The 25,518-nt window shown below is 44.1% G+C and overlaps 1 protein-coding gene across 1 annotated transcript in view; it reads right to left on the reverse strand.

Annotated features, from left to right (window-relative positions):
- The window catches only part of TULP4 (TUB like protein 4), a 276,431-nt gene that overhangs the window by 187,133 nt on the left and 63,780 nt on the right, over window positions 1-25,518 (reverse strand). Inside the window, exon 2 of the mRNA XM_073627891.1 lies at window positions 20,598-22,602. Within this exon, the coding sequence (XP_073483992.1) occupies window positions 20,598-20,849 (252 nt within the window). The 5' untranslated portion in view covers window positions 20,850-22,602. The remainder of the gene's footprint in view (window positions 1-20,597; window positions 22,603-25,518) is intronic.

Genomic DNA, 25,518 nt, shown 5'->3' on the forward strand with positions numbered 1-25,518 from the left:
ACCAAACTGTTCTTGGATGGTTGGGAGAAGTTGCTCGTGGAGGATGTTTTTGTACCATTTGTTATTCATGGGAAACATCGTGAGTGAGCCCACTCCCTTGGCGGAGAAGCAACACCACACATTAATGGTCTCAGGATGTTTTACTGTTGACATGACACAGGACTGATGGTAGCATTCACCTTTTCTTCTATGGAAAGGGGATTCAAAGAAAATGACTTTACCCCAGTGCTCAGCAGTCCAATCCCTGTACCTTTTGCAGAAATATCAGTCTGTCCCTGATGTTTTTCCTGGAAAGAAGTGGCTTCTTTACTGCCCTTCTTGAAACCAGGCCATCCTTCAAAAGCCTTCGCCTCACCCGAATGCCCCGATCCCACAGCTGAATCAACTGTAGGAGACGGTCCTGGCACTTGCTGGACTTTCTTGGGCACCCTGAAGCCTTCCTCACAATTGAACCCCTCTCTATGAAGTTCTCGATGATCCGATAAATGGTTGATTTAGGTGCAATCCTAGTAGCAGCAAAATCCTTGCCTCTGAATCCATTTTTCTGCAAAGCAATGATGACTGCATGTGTTTCCTTGCAGGTAACCATGGTTAACAGAGGAAGAACAGCGATATCAAGCACTACCCTCTTTTTAAAGCTTTCAGTCTGTTATTCTAACTCAATCAGCATTAAGGCTCGTACACACTATAAGAAAATCGGGCGAACATTTTCGTCCAAATAATTTTCATATGATTTTCGTTTAGTGTGTACACAACTTTCAACAGCTGATTCCGAATTTTCATACGAAAATTCCCGAAGGGACAAACGCCAAAATTTTTCTCATACGGGAACAGAATGAACAATTTTCCTTTAACCACTTGCCGACCGCCTCACGCAGATATACTGTGGCAGAATGGCACGGGCAGGCAGAATCACGTACCTGTACGTGATCTGCCTCCCGCGGGCGGACCCCCCCCCCCCCCGGTGGCCGAGGCGGTCGGCATTTGTCCCCCGGCGATCGGAGGTGAGGGGGAGGCCATCCATTTGTGCCCCCCCCCCCGCGATCGCTCTCAGCCAATGGGATCATTCCCCTGCCTCTGTATAGTACACAGAGGCAGAGGAAATGATGTCATCTCTCCTCGGTTCGGTATTTTCCGTTTCGGCGCCGAGGAGAGAAGACTGCAATGTGAGTGCACAAACACTACACTCAGTAGAACATGCCAGGCATACATGACACCCCCCTTTACCCCCCGATCCCCCCCAATCACCCCCCCCCCCCGTCACACTGACACCAAGCTGTTTTTTTTTTGTTTGTTTTTTTTTTTTTGATTACTGCATTGGTGTCAGTTTGTGACAGTTAGTGTGCTAGGGCAGTTAGTGTTAGCTCCCTTTAGGTCTAGGGTACCACCCTAACCCCCCTAATAAAGTTTTAATCCCTTGATCACCCCTCGTCGCCAGTGTCGCTAAGCAATCATTTTTCTGATCGCTGTATTAGTGTCACTGGTGACGCTAGTTAGGGAGGTAAATATTTAGGTTCGCCGTCAGCGTTTTAAAGGCGTCAGGGACCCCCATATACTACCTAATAAATGTTTTAACCCCTTGATTGCCCCCTAGGTAACCCTTTCACCACTGATCACCGTATAACTGTTATGGGCGACGCTGGTTAGTTTGTTTATTTTTTATAGTGTCAGGGCACCCGCCGTTTATTACCTAATAAAGGTTTAGCCCCCTGATCGCCCGGCGGTGATATGCGTTGCCCCAGGCAGCGTCAGGTTAGCGCCAGTACCGCTTACACCCACGCACGCACCATACGCCTCCCTTAGTGGTATGATATCTGATCCAATCAGATCTATACTAGCGTCCCCAGCAGTTTAGGGTTCCCAAAAATGCAGTGTTAGCGGGATCAGCCCAGATACCTGCTAGCACCTGCGTTTTGCCCCTCCGCCCGGCCCAGCCCAGCCCACCCAAGTGCAGTATCGATCGATCACTGTCACTTACAAAACACTTAACGCATAACTGCAGCGTTCGCAGAGTCGGGCCTGATCCCTGCGATCGCTAACAGTTTTTTTGGTAGCATTTTGGTGAACTGGCCTGGTAAGCACCAGCCCCAGGTAGCGTCAGGTTAGTGCCAGTACCGCTAACACTCACGCACGCACCGTACACCTCCCTTAGTGGTATAGTATCTGAACGGATCAATATCTGATCAGATCTATACTAGTGTCCCCAGCAGTTTAGGGTTCCCAAAAACGCAGTGTTAGCGGAATCAGCCCAGATACCTGCTAGCACCTGCGTTTTGCCCCTCTGCTGGCCCAGCCCAGCCCACCCAAGTGCAGTATCGATCAATCACTGTCACTTACAAAACACTAAACGCATAACTGCAGCGTTCGCAGAGTCAGGCCTGATTCCTGCGATTGCTAACAGTTTTTTTGGTAGCGTTTTGGTGAACTGGCAAGCAAAAGGCCTAGTACACCCCGGTCGAAGTCAAACCAGCACTGCAGTAACACTTGGTGACGTGGCGAGTCCCAAAAATGCAGTTCAAGCTGGTGAGGTGGCAAGCACAAGTAGTGTCCCGCTGCCACCAAGAAGAAGACAAACACAGGCCCGTCGTGCCCATAGTGCCCTTCCTGCTGCATTCGCCAATCCTAATTGGGAACCCACCACTTCTGCAGCGCCCGTACTTCCCCCATTCACATCCCCAACCAAATGCAGTCAGCTGCATGAGAGGCATTTTCTTTATGTCCTCCCGAGTACCCCTACCCAACGAACCCCCCCAAAAAAGATGTCGTGTCTGCAGCAAGCGCAGATATAGGAGTGACACCCGCTATTATTGTCCCTCCTGTCCCGACAATCCTGGTCTTTGCATTGGTGAATGTTTTGAACGCTACCATTCACTAGTTGAGTATTAGCGTAGTGTAGCATTGCACAGACTAGGCACACTTTCACAGGGTCTCCCAAGATGCCATCGCATTTTGAGAGAACTGAACCTGGAACCGGTTAGAGTTATAAAAGTTAGTTACAAAAAAAAGTGTAAAAAAACAAAAAAACAAAAAAATATATAAAATAAAAAAAAATAGTTGTCGTTTTGTTGTTCTCTCTCTCTCTATTCTCTCTCTATTGTTCTGCTCTTTTTTACTGTATTCTATTCTGCAATGTTTTATTGTTATTATGTTTTATCATGTTTGCTTTTCAGGTATGCAATTTTTTATACTTTACCATTTACTGTGTTTTATTGGTAACCATTTTTTTGTCTTCAGGTACGCCATTCACGACTTTGAGTGGTTATACCAGAATGATGCCTGCAGGTTTAGGTATCATCTTGATATCATTCTTTTCAGGCAGCAGTCGGCTTTCATGTAAAAGCAATCCTAGCGGCTAATTAGCCACTAGACTGCTTTTACAAGCAGTGGGAGGGAATGCCCCCCTCCCCCACACCATCTTCCGTGTTTTTCTCTGGCTCTCCTGTCTCAACAGGGAACCTGAGAATGCAGCCGGTGATTCAGCCAGCTGACCATAGAGCTGATCAGAGACCAGAGTGGCTCCAAACATCTCTATGGCCTAAGAAACCGGAAGCTACGAGCATTTCATGACTTAGATTTCGCCGGATATAAACAGCGCCATTGGGAAATTGGGAAAGCATTTTATCACACTGATCTTGGTGTGGTCAGATGCTTTGAGGGCAGAGGAGAGATCTAGGGTCTAATAGACCCCAATTTTTTCAAAAAAGAGTACCTGTCACTACCTATTGCTATCATAGGGATATTTACATTCCCTGAGATAACAATAAAAATGATTAAAAAAAAAAAAAAATGAAAGGAACAATATAAAAATAAGATAAAAAGCAAAAAAATAAGAAAAAAAAAAAAAAACACCCGTCTCCCCTGCTCTCGCGCTAAGGCGAAAGCAAGCGTCGGTCTGGCGTCAAATGTAAACAGCAATTGCACCATGCATGTGAGGTATCACCGCGAAGGTCAGATCGAGGGCAGTAATTTTAGCAGTAGACCTCCTCTGTAAATCTAAAGTGGTAACCTTTAAAGGCTTTTAAAAATGTATTTATTTTGTTGCCACTGCACATTTGTGCGCAATTTTAAAGCATGTCATGTTTGGTATCCATGTACTCGGCCTAAGATCATCTTTTTATTTCATCAAACATTTGGGCAATATAGTGTGTTTTAGTGCATTAAAATTTAAAAAAGTGTGTTTTTTCCCCAAAAAATGCGTTTGAAAAAAAAAAAATGAAACACCCACCATTTTAATCTGTAGGGCATTTGCTTAAAAAAAATATATAATGTTTGGGGGTTCAAAGTAATTTTCTTGCAAAAAAAAAAAAAATGTTTTCATGTAAACAAAAAGTGTCAGAAAGGGCTTTGTCTTCAAGTGGTTAGAAGAGTGGGTGATGTGCGACATAAGCTTCTAAATGTTAAGCATAAAATGCCAGGACAGTTTAAACCCCCCCCAAATGACCCGATTTTGGAAAGTAGACACCCCAAGCTATTTGCTGAGAGGCATGTCGAGTCCATGGAATATTTTATATTGTGACACAAGTTGCGGGAAAGAGACAATTTTTTTTTTTTTTGCACAAAGTTGTCAACTAAATGATATATTGCTCAAACATGCCATGGGAATATGTGAAATTACACCCCAAAATACATTCTGTTGCTTCTCCTGAGTACAGGGATACCACATGTGTGAGACTTTTTGGGAGCCTAGCCGCGTACGGGACCCCAAAAACCAAGCACCACCTTCAGGCTTTCTAAGGGCGTAAATTTTTGATTTCACTCTTCACTGCCTATCACAGTTTCGGAGGCCATGGAATGCCCAGGTGGCACAAAACCCCCCCAAATGACCCTATTTTGAAAAGTAGACACCCAAGCTATTTGCTGAGAGGTATAGTGAGTACTTTGCAGACCTCACTTTTTGTCACAAAGTTTTGAAAATTAAAAAAAAAAAAAAAAAAATGTTTTTTCTTGTCTTTCTTCATTTTCAAAAACAAATGAGAGCTGCAAAATACTCACCATGCCTCTCAGCAAATAGCTTGGGGTGTCTACTTTCCAAAATGGGGTCATTTGGGGGGGGGAGAGTGAAATCAAAAATTTACACCCTTAGAAATCCTGAAGGCGGTGATTGGTTTTCGGGGCCCCATACGCGGCTAGGTTCCCAAAAAGTCCCACACATGTGGTATCCCCATACTCAGGAGAAGCAGCTAAATGTATTTTGGCGTGCAATTCCACATATGCCCATGGCCTGTGTGAGCAATATATAAATTAGTGACAACTTTTTGTAATTTTTTTTTTTTTCCATTATTCAATCACTTGGGACAAAAAAAATTAATATTCAATGGGCTCAACATGCCTCTCAGCAATTTCCTTGGGGTGTCTACTTTCCAAAATGGGGTCATTTGGGGGGTGGTTTGTACTGCCCTGCCATTTTAGCACCTCATCCCTTTCTCTCTGGAGAATTGATAACCTAATCCTGGGATTTTTTCCCTTCCATAATAACCTTCGAAAAACTGATTCAATCTTTTTGAACCATTTGAGAGGTATCCATATCGGTGAGTTATGAAAAATATATAATAATTGAGGGGCCCAGATCATTTTTATAAGGTTTGCTCGACCCACCACCAATAATGGCAACTTAGTCCATGCCGTACTGTTATGCTGGAATTTAGTAAGAATAGGAGATAAGTTATCTGCCAAATAATTTTCTACCTTGGAATGTATCATTATTCCCAATTATTTAAATGAAGAAACAATTTTAACCTGAGGAGCTTCTCTTAGCATGGACAAGCTAGGGTTGTCTAAAGGGAGCAAAACAGATTTATCCCAGTTAATCATATATCCCGAAAGCATGCCAAAATTTTGTATAAGTGCCAATAAAGATCTTAAAGATTTATCCGTGTCCCCAAGAAATAGCAGAGCATCATCTGCATATAGAGAGATTTTTTCAATCCTCGTTCCTCTAATAAATCCGCAGATTGATTCTGATTGTCGGATGGCTTCAGCCAGGGGTTCAATGGCCATTGCAAATAGCAGGGGAGACAGGGGACATCCCTGTCTTGTTCCTCTGTATAATGAAAAAGATTCGGATACCATACCATTTATTTGCATACAGGCCCTTGGGGTAGAATACAGCATTTTAATCAACCATATGAATCTTTTCCCGAGGCCAAACGCACCCATCACTTCCCACAGGTATGTCCACTCGACGCTGTCGAAAGCTTTCGCCGCATCGAGTGACAAAATCGCACTGCTCCCAGGGTTATCAGATGGTAATTGCATGTTTAAATATAGCCTTCTCAAGTTGGTTGCTGTAGATCTTGTAGGGATAAAGCCACACTGGTCTTGGTGAATCAATCCCTGAATATGTCTATTTAGTCTTGTGGCAAGGACCCTGGCTACAATCTTAGCGTCCGAGTTCAGCAATGATTTCGGGCGGTAAGATTCCGGGGCCAAAGGGTCCTTTCCAGTTTTTGGCAATACAATGATACAGGCATCCTTCATAGAATCTGGAAGCTTAAATAATTCCAAGGCATGATTGAGAACCTTCAGTAGTTCCGGAAGCAACGCCTCTCCATAATGTTTACATACCTCTGAAGGTAGGCCGTCAATACCCGGCGCCTTATCATTTGGGCTTTCTGATACTGCCCTGACCAGTTCCTCTAAGGTCAGGGGGGCATCAATTTCCTCTTTAGAATTTACCGATAAGGAGGGGAGTTTTAGTGGATCTAGGAATTCCTTAATTCTTATCTTGGAGTGTTTAGTTTTATTTTGATATAGGTTACTATAGAAAGAGACAAAAGATCCCAGGATTACATTCTGATCTTGAGAAATATCTCCCCCTATTGTACGAATGGCTGAAATAAATTTGGTGTTTTCCTGGGACTTCGCAATTACGGATAACATTCTGCCCGTTTTTTCACCCTCCTCAAAACTACGACATCTGGACAAAAAGTCAGTCCGCGCGGCCTTGTTCATAGAAACCTGTCTGTATAAAGATACAGGAAATGGAACAGTCATCCAAGTTGCTTGTGCTGGGGAATTTTTTTTTTTTGTTTGTTTTTTTTGTGTGTGATGTTTTGTTGTATGTTGTTATTATTTGTGGTTAAATACTTGTTATATTGATTGGAGAATATATGTAAAAAAAAAGATAGAAAAATTTCAGAATTTGCTGTGGATAGACCATATGTATGATATTCGAAATAAGGAATTTATGTACAAACTGTATAAGTGATAAGTACTATATCCAATAATATATTTTGGTTTGTAATGTTGAAATGTTTATAATAAAGAAGTATGGAATTAAGAAAGAAAAAAAAAAAAAAAAAAGCTGTGTAAATTCCAGAAAATGTACCCTAGCTTGTAGACGCTATAACTTTTGCGCAAACCAATAAATATACGCTTATTGACATTTTTTTTATCAAAGACATGTGGCCGAATTCATTTTGGCCTAAATGTATGACTAAAATTGAGTTTATTGGATTTTTTTTATAACAAAAAATAGAAAATATCATTTTTTTTTCAAAATTTTCGGTCTTTTTCCGTTTATAGCGCAAAAAATTAAAACCGCTGAGGTGATCAAATACCATCAAAAGAAAGCTCTATTTGTGGGAAGTAAAGAACGCAAATTTCGTTTGGGTACAGCATTGCATGACCGCGCAATTAGCAGTTAAAGCGACGCAGTGCCAAATTGTAAAAAGTGCTCTGGTCAGGAAGGGGGTAAATCCTTCCAGGGCTGAAGTGGTTAATGAGTACTCGTACAAGAAAAATCAGACAAGACTGCGCACATGATCAGAAACAATTAACAACAAAAAAAAAAGCCTTTGTCGTATGAGAATATTCGTAAGAATTTTCTTTTATCGGTTACGATTTGCTGTGAAACATTGAGAAAAATCGGACAAACGTTCGCCCGATTTTCTTATAGTGTGTACCCCACTTAACAGAGTGATTTCCAGCCTTGTCCTCGTCAACAGGGACACCTGTGTTAACGAGAGAGTTTACGGCCATTATGTCAGCTGGTTCTTTTGTGGCAGGGCTGAAAAGCAGTGGAATTTTGTTTTTTTTTTGTTTTTTGGGAAGTTAATTTAAATGGCTAAGAGGGACTTTGCAATTAATTGCAATTCATCTGATCACTCTTCATAACATTCTGGAGTACATGCAAATTGCCAGCATAAAAACGGAGGCAGCAGACTTAGTGAAAAACAATAATTTGTGTCAATTTTAAAACTTTTGGCCAGGACTGTATACTATCTATGCAATGTTAGTACAGCGATCTCCCAGCCGTCCTATTGTGTTCTGACAGAGCCCCCCCACACCAGAACAAACTGGCTAGCACTTGCAGCCATTGGCTGAGAGTGCTTTTCAGATGCCGATCAGCTGCTGGTTTTCCAGCATGCCCGTTTGACAGAAGCCAATCGTAAGATCATCTCAGTCGGACAAGCAGCTGTACACATGGACCAAAAATTGGCCGGTTTCTACTGTAACAGCTGATTTTGGCCAATATTCAGCCCATGTGTATGGGGCTTTAACTGCATCACAATGTACATATCCAATGCACCATAGAATACCAGAGCACATGATTGCACATGTTCTGTGTGCTGTGTTGAAAAAGAAAAAAAACTGTACAAGACCTAATATTGAGGCACATTGTCCACTCATACAAAATAACTGGGTAGCTTAACACAATGTGCCTCAACACATGAAAATGCATGCATTATGGTGTGAACGGGAAGTCATATCAAAATTATCTTAAGGTAAACATACGCTGCTCAAAAAATGCATAGCAAATATTTCAGCTTTGCAACTTCTGGCCTAGAACAAACAAGCAGCACATCGTGTCAGAATTCCTTATTTCTATGCTTCTTTTGGGTCATTTACTCAGAAATCATCAAAGACAAAGCATCAGAGAGACAGCCAGGCAAGTGGCAATTTCAGTGATTAAAAATAAAATGCCTATATATTTTTCTCATTACAGGTGTACTTTAACTTGTTCCAGACTTTAGGCCTAGGAGACATGACCTAAAAACTTCAATAAACTTCCTAGAGCATTTCTCTTACACCCCAACTCCCATTCTTTGCTCCAGCTTTCCAAATTGTACTGCCTGCAATTTTCAGCTATAAAAACAGCCTAGTTTGTGTACATGTTCTATTAATAATTAAAGAAGCAATCAATGAGATATCAAAACAAAAAGTTTTCTACCATTATTGAAAATTGTTTGTGTCATTAGTATCATTAGGAAAAGATTAATTTGGGTTTACTTGGGAAAAAATAAAAAAATGCAGTGTGACATTTTCGCAGGTTTGTGATCATTAAAATTCTAATTGAAATTGTGCTCAATGATGTTCAAGCAGTAAAAGTAAATGTCATCCACTGTATTCAACATATTTGTTGGTACCTGGTGATGTATTACTTTTTCCTGTGGTGGTCAGGACATACCAAAATTGGTCCACAGAAGGAAAATCGACAGACAGGCAAAAGGCTCATAAGTGGCCAAGGCTCACTACTGCTTGTGGGGAGCGAAGGCTGGCCCATGTAGTCAGATCCAATAGAAGAACTACTGTAGCTAAAATTGCTGAAAAAGTTAATTCTGGTTCTGATAGAATGGTATCAGAACACACAGTGCAACGCAATTTTTTGTGAATGGGCCTGCGTAAAAGCAGACCAGTAAGGGTGTCCTTGCTGACCTGTGTCCACAGCCAAAAGCACCCACAATGAGCATCAGACATGGACCGCTGAGCTATGGAAGAAGGTGGCCTGGTCTGATGAATCACGTCTTCTGTTAAATCATGTGGATGGCCAGGCGAATTGCTTACTGGAGAAGAGATAGCACCAGGATGCAGTATAGGAAGAAGGCAAGCCGACTGCAGCTACACAGAGAGGCACAGGATCTGTAAGAGTCCAGTCCTCTCTGCTGCTGACTCCTGAAATGATGGAAGGCAGAGACGAGCTTCTCTGCAGCTGCACGGAGAAGTGTGGGATCTAATGGAGGAGTTCTGTCCATCTCTTTGCTGGCGACTGCTGAGACAAGGGGGTGTCAGAGCTGCAGGACAAGTGCGAGGGCCACATGAAATGGCCTGGTGGGCTGGATTCGACCCACAGCCCGTGTGTTTGACACGTGTGCCCTAGACTGACAATGCTGCAGTCCAAAGGTGCTCCCTGTGTTCCTTCATCCATAGAAATGGCACTCTAACACAAGAGGTGCATTACTGGCCAGATCATCAGGTAAAAACAGAGGGGGGGGGGGAGCCTAAGAAAAGAAAACTAAGAAAACTAATGTAGTCACCACATCCAAGAACTGGTAAGCTGCAATATACCACATTTTTGGTTTTGGGTTTAACACCACTTTAAAATAACCCTGACAGTTCTCATTTTTCTTCCTAGGAACCTAGTGATGGGAGTTCCAGGTTCTACACACCTGTTGTGCCCATTATGGAGGGCCTCCCACCATCCTTTCTGGATTTTTTTTTTTAGGATAGAAGCATGCAACAGAAAGTGCAGGGGAGATGGTGGTGGGTGAGTGGATAGGGACACCCAAGTAGCCAGGAGCTAACCAAGTTCCATCTTAAACAATATCACTTTTGATTAAACAGACCAGAATAGGATGAATACACCTGTTGAGCTTTGGTACCATAACAGGTTTGAATGAATCCTTTGAACCTGTCATGTGAAGGTACTGGCTCAACTATTCCCTGGGACAAGAGGTGGTTTAGGGCATTCTGCAAATCTGACTGGCCTTAGGCAGTTTTTGGTTGATTTCAGAGAAGAAAGCAGTGGGGGTATAGTTTTGAACTCTCTTTTGCACTTCTCTGAAATCACCAACTGAATCCAGGGGTCTGGTACATTGGTGACCCTGAGAAAGACAAAAACTGTAACAGAGATCTCCACACTGTTAGGAGTGAGGGTGGCCCCGCATTAGGAAGAGGGCTTTGGGGAAGACTTGCTGTGTTTAGTGGCCCAAGCCTTGTGCTGAAAAGAAGTACTAAAATCTGGGTAGAGCGGTTAGGTGCAGGTAGAGTTTTCGTATCTTGCACTGTAAGAGTAAAACTCTTTATTCGGGCAATTTTTATGAATTGGTCAAGTGCCTCTCCAAATAGATGTCTACCTTAAACATTCTTGTATGTGGTGCTTCTTACAGGCAGCTTCAGCTATCCAGGCTTTTTAGTCACAAGATTCTGCACATGTGAATGGAAATTAGGGCAATTGCCATAATTGCTGTTAAAGTGGTTGTAAACCCTTACATATAGCCAGTGAAGTGACTGGCCTCAAGTGATACACAGAGATTAAACAAACCCTCCTACATAAGTTCTACCTGTCTACATGCAGTCTTCACTTCTTTACATCCATTTAAGGTCCAGAATTTATACAGCCCTGTATGAGCTGTGAGAAAAAGGGGGCAGAGAGCTGAAGTTTTACTCTGAAGAGCACCGTGAGGAGAGGCCTGAGAGCTGATTGGAGGGGAGGGGAGGGAAAGAAGAGGAGGGAAAGTAGGGGAATGGGAAGGGGACACCCCCCCCTTTTCAAACAGCACACAGGAACAGAGCTGAGGCTGTCAATCAGCTGGAGATCCCTCCCTTGTCATCTGTTTTTTTTTCTCTTGGTGTAAGAAGGAAGCAGCAGACAGAAATCACATTTAGTGCTCTTAACTGAGACAAATGCACACTATAGAGGGATATGCTTTGTTCATATTTTAAAGTGGTTTACAACCACTTTAAAGGCACAATCCTGGAAAACAGGGTCATGTTGGTTCTTCATTGGGCTAGTCCAGTTAGTTGAAGTTTAACTAAAAAGTGCATCGAAAGCTGCTTGCAGGACTGGACCTGCACGAGTAATAAGAGACTTTAAGGACATCTCAAATGTTCTATCTACAGAATATTTGAAAAAAAAGGATCATCTTCAATAGGTATGGTGAAATGCATGTCCAAGGGTAATACGGCAAAGATCAACCACAGGCGTAGACCACTCTTTTTCCACTGGATAGCAAACGGCAAAAATTCTGTGGAGGTGGGGAAAGTAAAAATCCCGTCTGGAGTGATTCACCCATTATAGACTGCATATGCTATCTATGCATGAACAGGGAATGTTTTGAAAGATTTTGCAGGTCTCTTTGTACCCAAAGAGACATGGTGAGATGAAGGAAAATTAAGCTGCACAATGCTAAGAGGGCACTAATGAGTCATTCCATGTTAGAAAACTTGTTGCATAAAGTGCCCTCTACAATATAGTGACATTCTGGGGGGAACAATTTTCTGCAGCTTCCTCCAATGCTGCCTCAATGTCCTAGTCTTTGCCTTCTGTGCTTACCTCATTTGGGGAAGGCATTTTGAGATCCGAATCAGGTAGAGAAAAGGGAGTAGAGGAAGGCGTGACATTTTTGAGCCCCTGTGTAAAGATGGGTGTATTAAGGCGGTTATTTGTCCAAGGAATTGTGACACAGATGCAAAGAATTCTGCTTTTGTCAAATAGCTTACTGTGTGCCTAAAATGGAGCTAGAATTAGGTGCAGAGATGGCGCCTGCTCTGGTACAAGGCAGTGTTGCGAACCGTCCATTATTTTACAGGCAGCCCGTGAATTTCACCCTGTTTTCGGGCCACCCGTAAATGTCCGCTACAGGCAACTTTGCCCGTAAAAAAAGATTGCTGCCTGCCGACAGCGCAATTGTGCATGCGCCATTCTGAAGCCGGCCGAGCTTGGAAGAACTCGTACATGCTCGGAAAGGGCGGGCGCATGCGCAGTGAAGTGACGGCGCCGCCTGGTGCCATTTTTGAATGTCAGGCTCCGCGCTCCCTTCTTGTTCATTTCGCGGCTCGCCACAATGACAGCAGAGGAGGAGGAGGAGGAGGAGGAGGAGGAGGAAGAGGAGGTGGTCGAGGAGGTCTGTCCGTCTCTGCCTGGATCGGAGGGACTCGGGAGTGCTGAACAGAACGCCGCTGTGCTGGCCTGACACTCTCCACTCCAGGTCAGTCAGAATGAATCGTGCTTACCAGCCTGAGTCGAGGAGGGAGAGGACAGCTAGAGCAGAGCTGAGCCATTCAATAGAACATTACTACGCATGCAGCCTCTGACCCCCCCCCCCCTCGTGCCATGTCCAAGCAGCCTCTCACTTCCCCCCCTGTGCCATGTCCAAGCAGCCTCTGACCCCCCCTGTGCCATGTCCAAGCAGCTTCTGACCCCCCCTGTGCCATGTTGAAGCAGCCTCTGATGCGCCCGTGCCGTGTCCAAGCAGCCTCTGACCCCCCCTGTGCCGTGTCCAAGCAGCCTCTGATCCCCCCTGTGCCGTGTCCACGCAGCCTCTGACCGACCCCGTACCGTGTCCACGCAGCCTCTGACCCCCGTACCTTGTCCACGCAGCCTCTGACCCCCGTACCGTGTCCACGCAGCCTCTGACCCCCGTACCGTGTCCACGCAGCCTCTGACCCCCGTACCGTGTCCACGCAGCCTCTGACCCCCGTACCGTGTCCACGCAGCCTCTGACCCCAGTACCGTGTCCACGCAGCCTCTGACCCCCGTACCGTGTCCACGCAGCCTCTGACCCCCGTACCGTGTCCACGCAGCCTCTGACTCCCGTACCGTGTCCACGCAGCCTCTGACCCCCGTACCGTGTCCACGCAGCCTCTGACCCCCGTACCGTGTCCACGCAGCCTCTGACCCCCGTACCGTGTCCACGCAGCCTCTGACCCCCGTACCGTGTCCACGCAGCCTCTGACCCCCGTACCGTGTCCACGCAGCCTCTGACCCCTGTACCGTGTCCACGCAGCCTCTGACCCCCGTACCGTGTCCACCCAGCTTCTGACCCCCGTACCGTGTCCACACAGCCTCTGACCGCATAGCTTCTGACCCCCCTGTACCATGTCCACGCAGCCTCTGACCCCCTCCTGTTCCATGTAAATGGAGAAATATGGTTCTTGACTTATGTTTAACTTAAACACATTGCAAATAGCACTAGCAACATGTTTATCATTTAAATATTGATATTTGTACTGTTTAGCACTGAAAACAGGCATTTTAGGCACTTTTTTTTGCAGTGCCAGTAAAAAATGCACCGGCCAGCAAATTTCATGGGTTTTTGCCAGTAAAAAATTGGTGCCATTTGTAAATTTGGTAAATTTCACTTCAGGGGGGTTGGCAACACTGGTACAAGGAGGAGTCATGCCTGTGATTGTCAGGGTCTTGCAATGCTTCATGGGACTTGTAGTTTCACCACAGTTGGAGGGCCAAGTTTGCCTACCCCTGGTCTAGAAGGAGAATGCATAAACCCATGTGTAATGCACTGGTCTCGTCGATTCGTCTTAATGGGGGCTCTAGGAGGAAGTGGGTGTAAAATGTGTGACCTGTGGTTTGATGTAGTACCCGGTCATCCACCTATGGGATGAGCTGAGTGTTTGCGTTTTAGCACTAAATTTGAAAAGTGCCTTGAAAAAGTATTCATAACCCTTGAAATTTTCCACATTTTGTCATGTTACAATCAAAAACGTAAATGTATTTTATTGGGATTTTATGTGATAGACCAACACAAAGTGGCACATAATTGTGAAGTGGAAGGAAAACAATACCACTTTACAACCACTTTAAAACTTCTCCACAACTTTATCCCTGACTGTCTGGTGTGTTCCTTGGCCTTCATGATGCTGTTTATTCACTAAGGTTTTCTAACAAACCTCTGAGGGCTTCACAGAACAGCTGTATTTATACGGAGATTAAATCACACACAGGTGGACTCTATTTAATCATTAGGTGACTTCTGAAAACAATTGGTTCCACTAGATTAGATTACCGTTAGAGGTATCAGAGTAAAGGAGGCTGAATACAAATGCACATATTTGTAAAAAATAAGAAAAAAATTGAAAACCATTTATCATTTTCCTTACACTTCACAATTATATGCCACTTTGTGTTGGTCTAGCACATAAAATTCCAATAAAATATACATTTATGTTTTTGGTTGCAGCATGACAAATTGTGGAAAATTTCAAGGGGTATGAATACTTTTTCAAGGCACTGTATACACCATAATAAATACAAGTCAAATATGGCCCAGTCTTTTATAGCAGCAGTCAGAAGCATACAGGGTGACCCCGTCTTACCTGTCTATGAGGTTGGACTGTATGTAAAGTCCAGGCTTTGCCCATCATGGTGGGCATAGCCCCAAATGGGTCTTCAGGGACTGAGTTCCATAGGGGTGGACAACAGTCCTGGACCTATATAGCACCCTGCGGCTTCGTATACAAGTTGAAAAAAAATGTCAAAATTAGCACCCATACAAGATCCAGTGCCCAAAGCAACATTATAGGCTGTCCCCACCGCGTGGGGTCAAGGAATAGCTGCCAAAGTTTACAGAGATTGTACTAATGCTATGACGTAGGCTCTTTACCAAGTGATCAGCTGTGTCCAATCACAGCTGATCACAGTGTAAATAGGAAGTGCCGGTTATCGGCATTCCTCTAGTCGCGCTGACAGGGCATGAGTAGAGGAGAGCCGATAAGTGGCTCTCCTGACGGGGGGGGGGGGGGGTCAGCGCTGGTAATCAGTGCATTGATTAACAGTGCAGCCCCATCAGCGATGCCTGCCAGTGCCCCCCAGTGATGTCCACCAGTAATGCCCACCAGTGATGCCTGTCAGTGACTCATCAGTGCCACTTATCAGTTCAACCTATCACTGCCCATAAAGGCTGCCCCTCAGTGCAGCCCAGCAGTGCCGCCCAGCAGTGCCGCCCAGCAGTGCCGCCCAGCAGTGCCGCCCAGCAGTGCCGCCCATCAGCCCCCCAGCAGTGCAGCGCAGCCCATCAGCCCCCCAGCAGTGCAGCGCAGCCCATCAGCCCCCCAGCAGCGCAGCCCATCAGCCCCCCAGCAGTGCAGCCCTTCAGCCCCCCAGCAGTGCAGCCCATCAGCCCCCCAGCAGTGCAGCCCATCAGCCCCCCAGCAGTGCAGCCCATCAGCCCCCCAGCAGCGCAGCCCATCAGCCCTCCAGCAGCGCAGCCCATCAGCCCCCCAGCAGCGCAGCCCATCAGCCCCCCAGCAGCGCAGCCCATCAGCCCCCCAGCAGCGCAGCCCATCAGCCCCCCAGCAGCGCAGCCCATCAGCCCCCCAGCAGCGCAGCCCATCAGCCCCCCAGCAGCGCAGCCCATCAGCCCCCCAGCAGCGCAGCCCATCAGCCCCCCAGCAGCGCAGCCCATCAGCCCCCCAGCAGCGCAGCCCATCAGCCCGCCAGCAGCGCAGCCCATCAGCCCGCCAGCAGCGCAGCCTATCAGCCCGCCAGCAGCGCAGCCTATCAGCCCGCCAGCAGTGCAGCCTATCAGCCCGCCAGCAGTGCAGCCTATCAGCCCCCCAGCAGTGCAGCCTATCAGCCCCCCAGCAGTGCAGCCTATCAGCCCCCCAGCAGTGCAGCCTATCAGCCCCCCAGCAGTGCAGCCTATCAGCCCCCCAGCAGTGCAGCCTATCAGCGCCCATCAGTGAAGGAGCAAAATTACTTATTTACAAAAATTTGTTAAGCAAAAAATAAAAACTCACATACGCTTTTCAAGCTTCAAAACACCTTTTCCTTTCAGAAACAAAACTCAGCCCATCAGCCCCCCAGCAGCGCAGCCCATCAGCCCCCCAGCAGCGCAGCCCATCAGCCCCCCAGCAGCGCAGCCCATCAGCCCCCCAGCAGCGCAGCCCATCAGCCCCCCAGCAGCGCAGCCCATCAGCCCCCCAGCAGCGCAGCCCATCAGCCCCCCAGCAGCGCAGCCCATCAGCCCCCCAGCAGTGCAGCCCATCAGCCCCCCAGCAGTGCAGCCTATCAGCCCGCCAGCAGTGCAGCCTATCAGCCCGCCAGCAGTGCAGCCTATCAGCCCGCCAGCAGTGCAGCCTATCAGCCCCCCAGCAGTGCAGCCTATCAGCCCCCCAGCAGTGCAGCCTATCAGCCCCCCAGCAGTGCAGCCTATCAGCGCCCATCAGTGAAGGAGCAAAATTACTTATTTACAAAAATTTGTTAAGCAAAAAATAAAAACTCACATACGCTTTTCAAGCTTCAAAACACCTTTTCCTTTCAGAAACAAAACTGTAGGAATTGGAATTGAAGGCTTGAAACATATAATCTATGACCAAATTCCCCAATTGTACAATAATAATTTCTCAAACATTTCAAACAGTTTTCAGACCTCAGGAACCCCTCATTGCAATTCAATCCATCAAGAGCAAAAGCCATAAATAGCTGTGGATTATGTTTTTGCTGCAAACCTTCTCCCACCCTCAGTTTTGGATCAAGTATGCAAGAATTCACTGGAAGCCTTTAGGTACATGTTCATTCATTTCACAGTAAAAACAAGTGGCGTCTTGATCAAAGGTATAGGTTTAAAAAAATATAGCACAGTATTAGTGAACTATCTTCAAAAAACAAGCAAGCTATATAGAAGGTAAAATAGGAATTTATACTGCAAGCTGAAAGGAGAATTAGAACATACAGCATCAGAAAAAATAACAGATAACAAAAAAAACATTTTTTAGCAAAGACTAATTTTAAATTCTATTGGGAAATCTACATTTAAACTCTAATTTAGAGGCCTTTGCGACAACTCAAGCCTGTTCCCTAAATGTCACAAAAAGGCTTATGTAGATCTATATTATACTGCGGGCCTATTACACTCCAACAAATCTATTTAAAATGGGTGCTTTACCTAAACCCATATGTATAAAGTATAAAGGAACTATTGCGACCTAATACACTTATTATGGATCTGCCAAAAATTGCACACATACTGGAGGTATAGTGACCACCCTTAAAGTGATTGTAAGGCTTCATGTTTTTTTTTTGTTTTTTTTAAATAACATACATGTCATACTTACCTCCACTGTGCAGTTCGTTTTCCACAGAGTGGCCCCACACATCCTCTTCTGGGGTGCCCCGGCGGCTCTCTCGGCTCCTCCCTGCATCAGATAACCCCCTAGGAGAAGCTTTCTCCAGGGGGGTTACCTTGCGGGCGCGCGCCCGAGTCCAGCATTCGGCATCCATAGATGCCGAATGTAGGACTCGGCCCCGCCCCCCACGTCATTGGCTTTGATTGACAGCAACAGGAGCCAATGGCTGCGCTGCTATCTATCCAATCAGGATATGAGACACCGGCCGGAGCTGATGTGCTCGCTCCCGTCAATGCGAATTTCGGGACTCAGGTAAGTATAAGGGGGGCTCGGGGGGTGCTGCTGCAGTAAAGAAGGTTTTTCACCTTAATGCTTAGAATGTCAAGGGTTTACAACCCCTTTAATAGGGTGTTCCACACAGCATTGTCGTAGACCCTAAAATATGCGTTCTGGGGATCCTGGGATGACCTGCAAGTGGAGAACTTGAGCCCTGCTTCAGCCTTGTACACTGGAAGTCCCATGACCCACCTACCCACGTTGAATGGGTAAATATATGGGTGAAATGCTTAAGCAAGCACATCTAGTTTAAGCACATCTAGTTTATCAGCATAGGGGATGCATAGGGGATGCCCTGGCAGATTTGAGAAGTTATGGGGTCTTTGGCTGGACACTCTGGGCCTCAGTCCCATGGATCTCATCCTTTCTAAACTACTGCCATTTGGGTTATCTATAAGGATATACATGCCTCCTGCATGTATCTTTACGTGTCAAATGTCTCCCCTCTGTCTGTTATTAGACCCGAAAAACTGCATATTCTGTGGGCTGGTCTGTTGTCTGGAGCTCAGTGGGTGGAGTCGTGATGTCAGTAGACTCCCCGCCCACCTCTACACTCCCCTTGTCAATATGCATTTTCTCCTGTGTATTTCTAACACTGAACTTCTGCTATGATCTCTAACATCCATTGAAAAGACAGGAAAGTAACCACATGACTTCAGCATGCCAAATCATGCTGAGGTGTGGAACAGCCAATCCTTGCAGAGCTGCTGAAGAAAGGAGTGGGGGAGGGAATTAAAAAATAATGCCTGTGTCTTAGGCTAGTGCACAAGATGTAAATCACCTGTCACTCACAGCAAGGGGGAGGATCTGACAAAGTTTTTCTCTGTCAAGATTTTTCTCACTGAACAATAAAAGAGGATTGCTCAGAGATGGATTAACTCTGTGTGGCAAGACTGGGCTCAAATGATAGGAAATCTTATACTCTACAGTATGATAAAAAAAAAAAAAAAAAAAAAAAAAAAAAAAAAAAATTCGGGCTTACATCCACTTTAAACTTATTTTTATACTTGTATTCAGTCAAAATATTTTTATTTTTTTTCTAATTATATTTCTGCCAGGAAGTTAACCTGCTAACCATATTGTTTTTCCCAAGCTGAAGAACGTGAACAGCATCAAAGCGACAAAAAAAAAAAATACAGTATATAAATATATATTGTGAAAACAAGAGAGAACGGATGAGAGTGAAAGGGTGTGGTTAAGGTGAAAGAAAGGGGGAATGAGAGCGAGTGGGAGGTGGGGTCAATGGAGGGAGCTTTACCACTTGACCAGGCATTTTTGACACTTTTCGTTTACAAGTAAAAATTTGTATTTTTTGCTAGAAAATTATTAAGAACCCCCAAACATTATATAAATATAATTTTTTTAGCAGAGACCCTAGAGAATAAAATGGGGGTCAGTGCAATTTTTTATGTCACACGGGATTTGCACAGTGATTTTTCAAACACAATTTTATGGGGAAAAAATACACTGATAAGTTTTAATGCAAAAAAAAAAAAAAAAAAAAAAACCACAATATATTATTTTTTTGGTAAAATATAGAAGATGATACTCAACATGTCATGCTTTAAAATTGTGCACGCTCATGGAATGGCGACAAACCAAAATACTAAAAAATCCCTATAGGCGAGGCTTTAAACATTTTAACAGGTTACCAGCTTAGAGTTACAAAAAGGGTTTAGAGCTAGAATTATTGCTCTTGCTAGAACGTTTGCGGCGATATCTCACATGTGCGATACGAACTCTATTTACATATGCACTCATGACCTACATATGCGTTCACCTCTGTGCGTGAGCATGGGAGGGACAGGGGCGCTTATTAGAAATGTTTTATTTTGACACTGCCAGATAGGATGCTGGGCTCCCCGGCAAGACGGGTAAGCCCAAGAAATGCCAGAGAGCAGCGTGCTTCTAATAAGCCACTAAAATTTTGGTCATAATTTATGGTTTTAAAAACGTTTGATTTTAGAATTGTTAGTGTTGACAAACAAACAGACATTCGTTTTCAAATAGTGACAAGAAAATTCAAAGGAGCAGGATGTAAATTTTTTTTTTTCAAATGAACAAAGAGGGGATGTTGAGAGAGCGAGAAAGAGAAAAAGGGGGAGAGAAAGGATGAGAGATGAGACAAAATGAGAGAGGGAGAGGGGGAATGGTGGAGAATATGAGCGAGAGAGAGGACGGGGAACAGAGAAACAAAGATAGAAGGGGAGAGAGGAGACAGAAAGAGGATGGACGAGAGAGAGGACGCGGGGACAGAGAAACAGATAGAAGGATGAGAGCGGAGACAAAAAGAGTGAGAGAGAGGATGGGGGACAGATAGGAGGACAAGAGAGGCACAACAACTTGTTCAGGATTGGGGTATTTCTGTAGCACTCATTTTACATGGTACACGCCAGTAAGCCAAACCAAAAAGTAAAAAAATAAAAAAAAAATAGAAAAAGAAAAGAGCCGCTTACCTCACTGTTATGCCCCCGTAGATTAAAGTTGGTCCTCTGAGGTGTATTTCTGTCCCTCCGACAATGACTCAACGTAAATGTTACTCCAACAACTCCTCTTCCATTTCCTGTAGCCAGCCACCCTTCTTCATAGTAACGTCTCCGACACACTGGCTTTTCCTTTTCACTTTTTGGAACCCTACCCTTCCAAGAGAGGCATAATATGTTGGAATCGCTGCAAAGCACAGGCCCATGCTCCACGGATGCATGCATGCTGTCACAAAGTTTTAGATTAACACCCTCTAAGATGTAAAAAAAAAAAGATAAATAAATAATCAAAGTTCTTTAAATGTTAAAGCTGACCTTCAGTGTTTTAAAAGGTCAGTTCTGACAAAGGTCCTCTTAATGCATAGTAACAGATATCCATGTACAAAATGATGACGGTGATCTAGCTTAAAAAAATTACCCAGCAGTCTGGATTCTTGCCATGAAGGTTGTGTGGTTTAGTTTCCCTTTGGAAAGTCATGGTTACTGGTCCGGTTTCCTTTCCGCTTGCCTGGTTTACTTTACCAACAAGTTACTATGCAATAGTTTACACAGCCTGAGATTCCAGTTCCAGGATGACATTAGATCTGCTCAATAAGATCACAGACATGTTCCCACAAAGGAGAGGATTGTAAAGGTTTCAAGTATTTTAAGGCTTCGTGTACATACACCGATATCCTTCAAATGCACAACACATCTGCTTTAACATATATTTGACATTGTGTCACATTCTGGCAGGTTCTTACAGCCAACACATATTTGCATAAAAAGCAGAAGCAAAAAAGGCACATGAACTGTGCAAATTTTCCAGGCCAACTTTTTTTTTCTTCTGAACGGCTTTAAGATATATCCAGTTGTGCAAAAATAATTATTTTTATTTTTTATTTTTTTTATTTATTTTTTTTAATGCCTGTTACAACCCTACAGTACAGCTATTGCTAACCCTATTTTGGTTATGCAGCCAACGGTTTTCTTTAAAGACAAATGATCAGAAATGCGGACCACCCATACACAACATCCCTTCCTAGATCTGATTAACCAGTAGTGCAGAAGTAATAACTCTCCCATGTTAGTTTGAAGCAGCTGATTTTTCTGCTAGCTAGAGTGTCCCCTGTACTTTCTAAAACACTGATTATAAACCAGCATATTCATTTTCCACTGCCACTAGTGCTTTACTACTATGAACACTGGTGCAAAAGTCTTATACTGCCAGCAAGTTGACAAAATTTCAAAGATATAAAAAGTTCCTGGAAAAGAGCTTTTGGGAGGTCAATGTAGTTTAAGAACCAACATTTCTTGTTTTAACTCAGTTTTTTGTTTGCTTACAGCCCTTTTACTGGCCCCACAAATATATTCGATGATTTGTAAGGATGAAGTAAGAGAAATCAGGCATGCCTCTTTCCTTTCGAGAACCAGTCAACCACCAAGTTATGATTTAAATGGCATTTAAACCATCTAAGGAAGTGAGAAGAGAGCGAGTAAAAGACATGAAGGGAAAAAAAGTAAATTAATTTCACGACCCAGTTCACACAGTGCACAGTAAAGTCTATTTGTCAGCTGAATGCCCAGACTTGTCTATTTTAACGTGCTCCCTTCCACACCATCGGCACACATTAGATGCTGCCATTTACTGGCCTCTGATAGTTTGTAGCATACATGTTTGACCATTTTTTAATTATATGTTTTAGTAGTGTTTTTTTCCAGTTTCCTTTTCAGCTGGCTACTAACTCCTTAGCATTTCACAAAAAAAAAAAAAAAAATCCAACCAAAGGTTTATTTCTGGGTTACTGAACTCTGGGCAGTACATTGGCACACATTTCAGTTATTTTTTCCTGTTGGGAGTGATGAAGTGGTACGGTGATGTTGGAGATTTGCATAGCTGCCTGCAACAAAGGGCAATTTAATTTAGCAGACTTTGGCAGTGCTGTGCAGTGGAGAATTCTGAGGAGGTGTTTCAGTCCAGGTGAAATCTTGTGGTGGCCTACAAAACAAAAGCAAAAAAAAAAAATATTCATTAAAATATGTCCGAAGGCTTCTAACACTCTTTTCACTGCTGCTTTATATATGTTCCCTGGTTTACCACAGATGTGGGAAATGTCAATATAACTCACTTTGGCTGCGTTGATAAATAAAAGAAAATATATTGCACATAATTTACAAAAGGAACTTGGAGTTAACATGGCATCTAATCAAATGTAAGCCTGCTATGGATTCAACAACAGTCAAATGCAAGAATAAAACATGGCAAGCACAAAACTGGCACTTTGATCCAAATGCTTAACCCAGCCAAGGCCTGTATACACCTGTTCTGGCATCAAACGAAACTACCACTCAAGGGGATGTGACTTCAGGAAATCTGCACTATGGAAGAAATATTAGCATCTTCCAATCATAAAGAACAATACTGCAAAACCTGTTTTTACTGGTTCAATTATACTTTCTTGCCAAACTATATGGCTGACTGAGATCAGCTGAGCCCCGACCTGGATTAGGCTGTCTGGATTGAAAGTGGTGGACGATGGACCACTAACCAAGAATCCCCTGAGCGGGGCACCAGGTGGGTACCTGGTAGCCCACTGTAACGTGATCTTTGAGATATAACAATCACCTCAAACCTCCCCTCGTTTTTTTTTTTATATGGACCAGCCCCGGTAGTATTTAGATATGATGGGAGTACCGTGTATTGGAGATCATACTGTTGTTTTTGCCTTATGTTAATGTATTAATTACCATACTAATACCACACTAATGGCAGAAAGTGAAGAACTAAAGAGTCTCTTAATGAAGGTGAAAGAGGAGAGTTTAAGAAAACTAAAGATCATGGCAACCGCTCCCATCACTCCTTGGTAAATAGAAGGAGAAGTAATGGAAACAGTGACAGATTTTATCTTCCTAGGCTCCAAGATCACGGCAGACAGTGACTGTAGCCATAAAATTGGGAGAAAATTGTTGCAATTACAAATGTTTAGGCATTCTCAGGTTTATTACTTTGGTTTGTATTGGTACGACACAAAAAATTGGAGAAACAAAAAGCCAAATCTGACAAATTCCACGCAAAACTGCAAAAATGGACTGGACAAAATTATTGGCACCTTCTCAAAATTTGAATGCAATTATTTCTTACAAGTTTGTGATGCTCCTGTAATTTGTATTTAAACTCACCTGTATCAATTAACAGGTGCTGACAATATAGAAATCATACCGGCAACCAGTCGAAATGTGAAAAATTTACTCAACCTTTCTGTTGAGTGTCTGTGTGCCACACGGAGCATGGAGAAGAGAAAGAGAAGCAAAGAATCGTCTGAGGATTTTAGAATAAAAATTGTGGAAAAGCATGGACAATCTCAAGGTTACAAGTCCATCTCCAGATATCTTAATGTTCCTGTGTCCAGGGTGCGCCACATTGTCAAGAAGTTTACAGCAGATGGCACTGTAGGTGATCTCCCTGGACATGGGTGAAAGAGAAAAATTGATCAAAGAGTTTGTCAAAACTTACCTGATGAAGCCAAAATCCTTTTGGGAGAATGTACTGTGGACAGATGAAACAAGAATTACAGCTTTTTGGTAAAGCCCTCTACTGTTTTCAGAAAAAGAAATTAGGCTTTCAAAAAAAAAAAATAAAAAAAAAACAGTCCCTACAGTCAAACATGGTGGAGGGTCACAAAAGTTTTGGGGTTGCTTTACTGCTTAAGGCACTGGATGTCTTGACTGTGTGCATGGCATTATGAAATCTGAAGACAACCAAAGAATTCTGGGGCGCAATGTAGGGCCCAGTGTCAGAAATTTGGGTCTCTGTCAGAGGTCATGGGTCTTACAGCATGGCAATGACCATAAGCACACGTCAAAAAGCACCCAGAAATGGTTAAAAACAAAGTGCTGAAGAGTACAGAACTCGCCTACAATGAGTCCAGATCTAAATCCCATAGAGCACCTGTGGAGAGATCACAAAACAGCAGTTGGGAAAAGGAACTCTTCCAATCTGAGAGACCTGGGGCAGTTGGCAAAAGAAGAGAGGTCCAAATTTCCAGTAGAGAGGTGTAAGAAATGTATAGATGTTACAGGAAGCAATTGAGTTCAGTTATTTTTTCCAAGTGGTGTGCTACCAAATATTAAATTGAGGGTGCCATTCATTTTGTCCAGTCCATTTTTGGAATTTTGCATTTTTTGGTGTCATTTCAATACAAACAAAAGAAATGAACATGAGTAAAGGTCGACCTATATGGGGTTTTCTCTGGCCGATTTAGAAATCGGGGCAGCCAATGGCTGATATATGATGCCAATTTTTGCAGCCGATATTTCTTCTTTTTTTCCCCCTTCATCTCACCCACTCCCACTCCACTCCCTCATGCTTGCTCTTCTCACTCTACCACACACTCTATGTCCTCAGTACAGATGACACTGATTGGCACTGGCAGGTGGCACTGGCAAGCATCACTAATTGGCACTGGCAAGTGGCAGTGGTTGGCACTAATCATCACTGGCAGGTGGCACTGGTTGGCACTGACAGATGGCACAGATTGGCACTGGCAGGTTTCACACTGAGCCAATATAGTGTAACTGTGTGTGAAACTGACACATGTAACTGAATGCAGAGAGAGACCAGCTTCAAAATTCAGCGTCGATATCAGGGGTGGACGGGGCCTGGGGTGGGCAGGACCCAGCACCTACCAAAGACCAGCCAATGATTGGGCTGCTTAAGGAAGGGGCGGGGCCACATACACGTAGCCACCCGCTCAGATCCCAGTTGCTGGGTCCTGGGTCCCGCCCACCCCCGACATCAATGCTCAATTTTGATAGCTGGTCTCTCTCTGCATTCAGTTACATATGTCAGTTTCACACACTCAGTGGCTCTGGCAAGCGTCAAGCTGCTCTGCCAATGGATGTGGGGAAGGGAGGA

The sequence above is a fragment of the Aquarana catesbeiana genome, linkage group LG04 (assembly GCF_042186555.1).
Source record: "Aquarana catesbeiana isolate 2022-GZ linkage group LG04, ASM4218655v1, whole genome shotgun sequence".
Classification (NCBI taxonomy): Eukaryota; Metazoa; Chordata; class Amphibia; order Anura; family Ranidae; genus Aquarana; species Aquarana catesbeiana.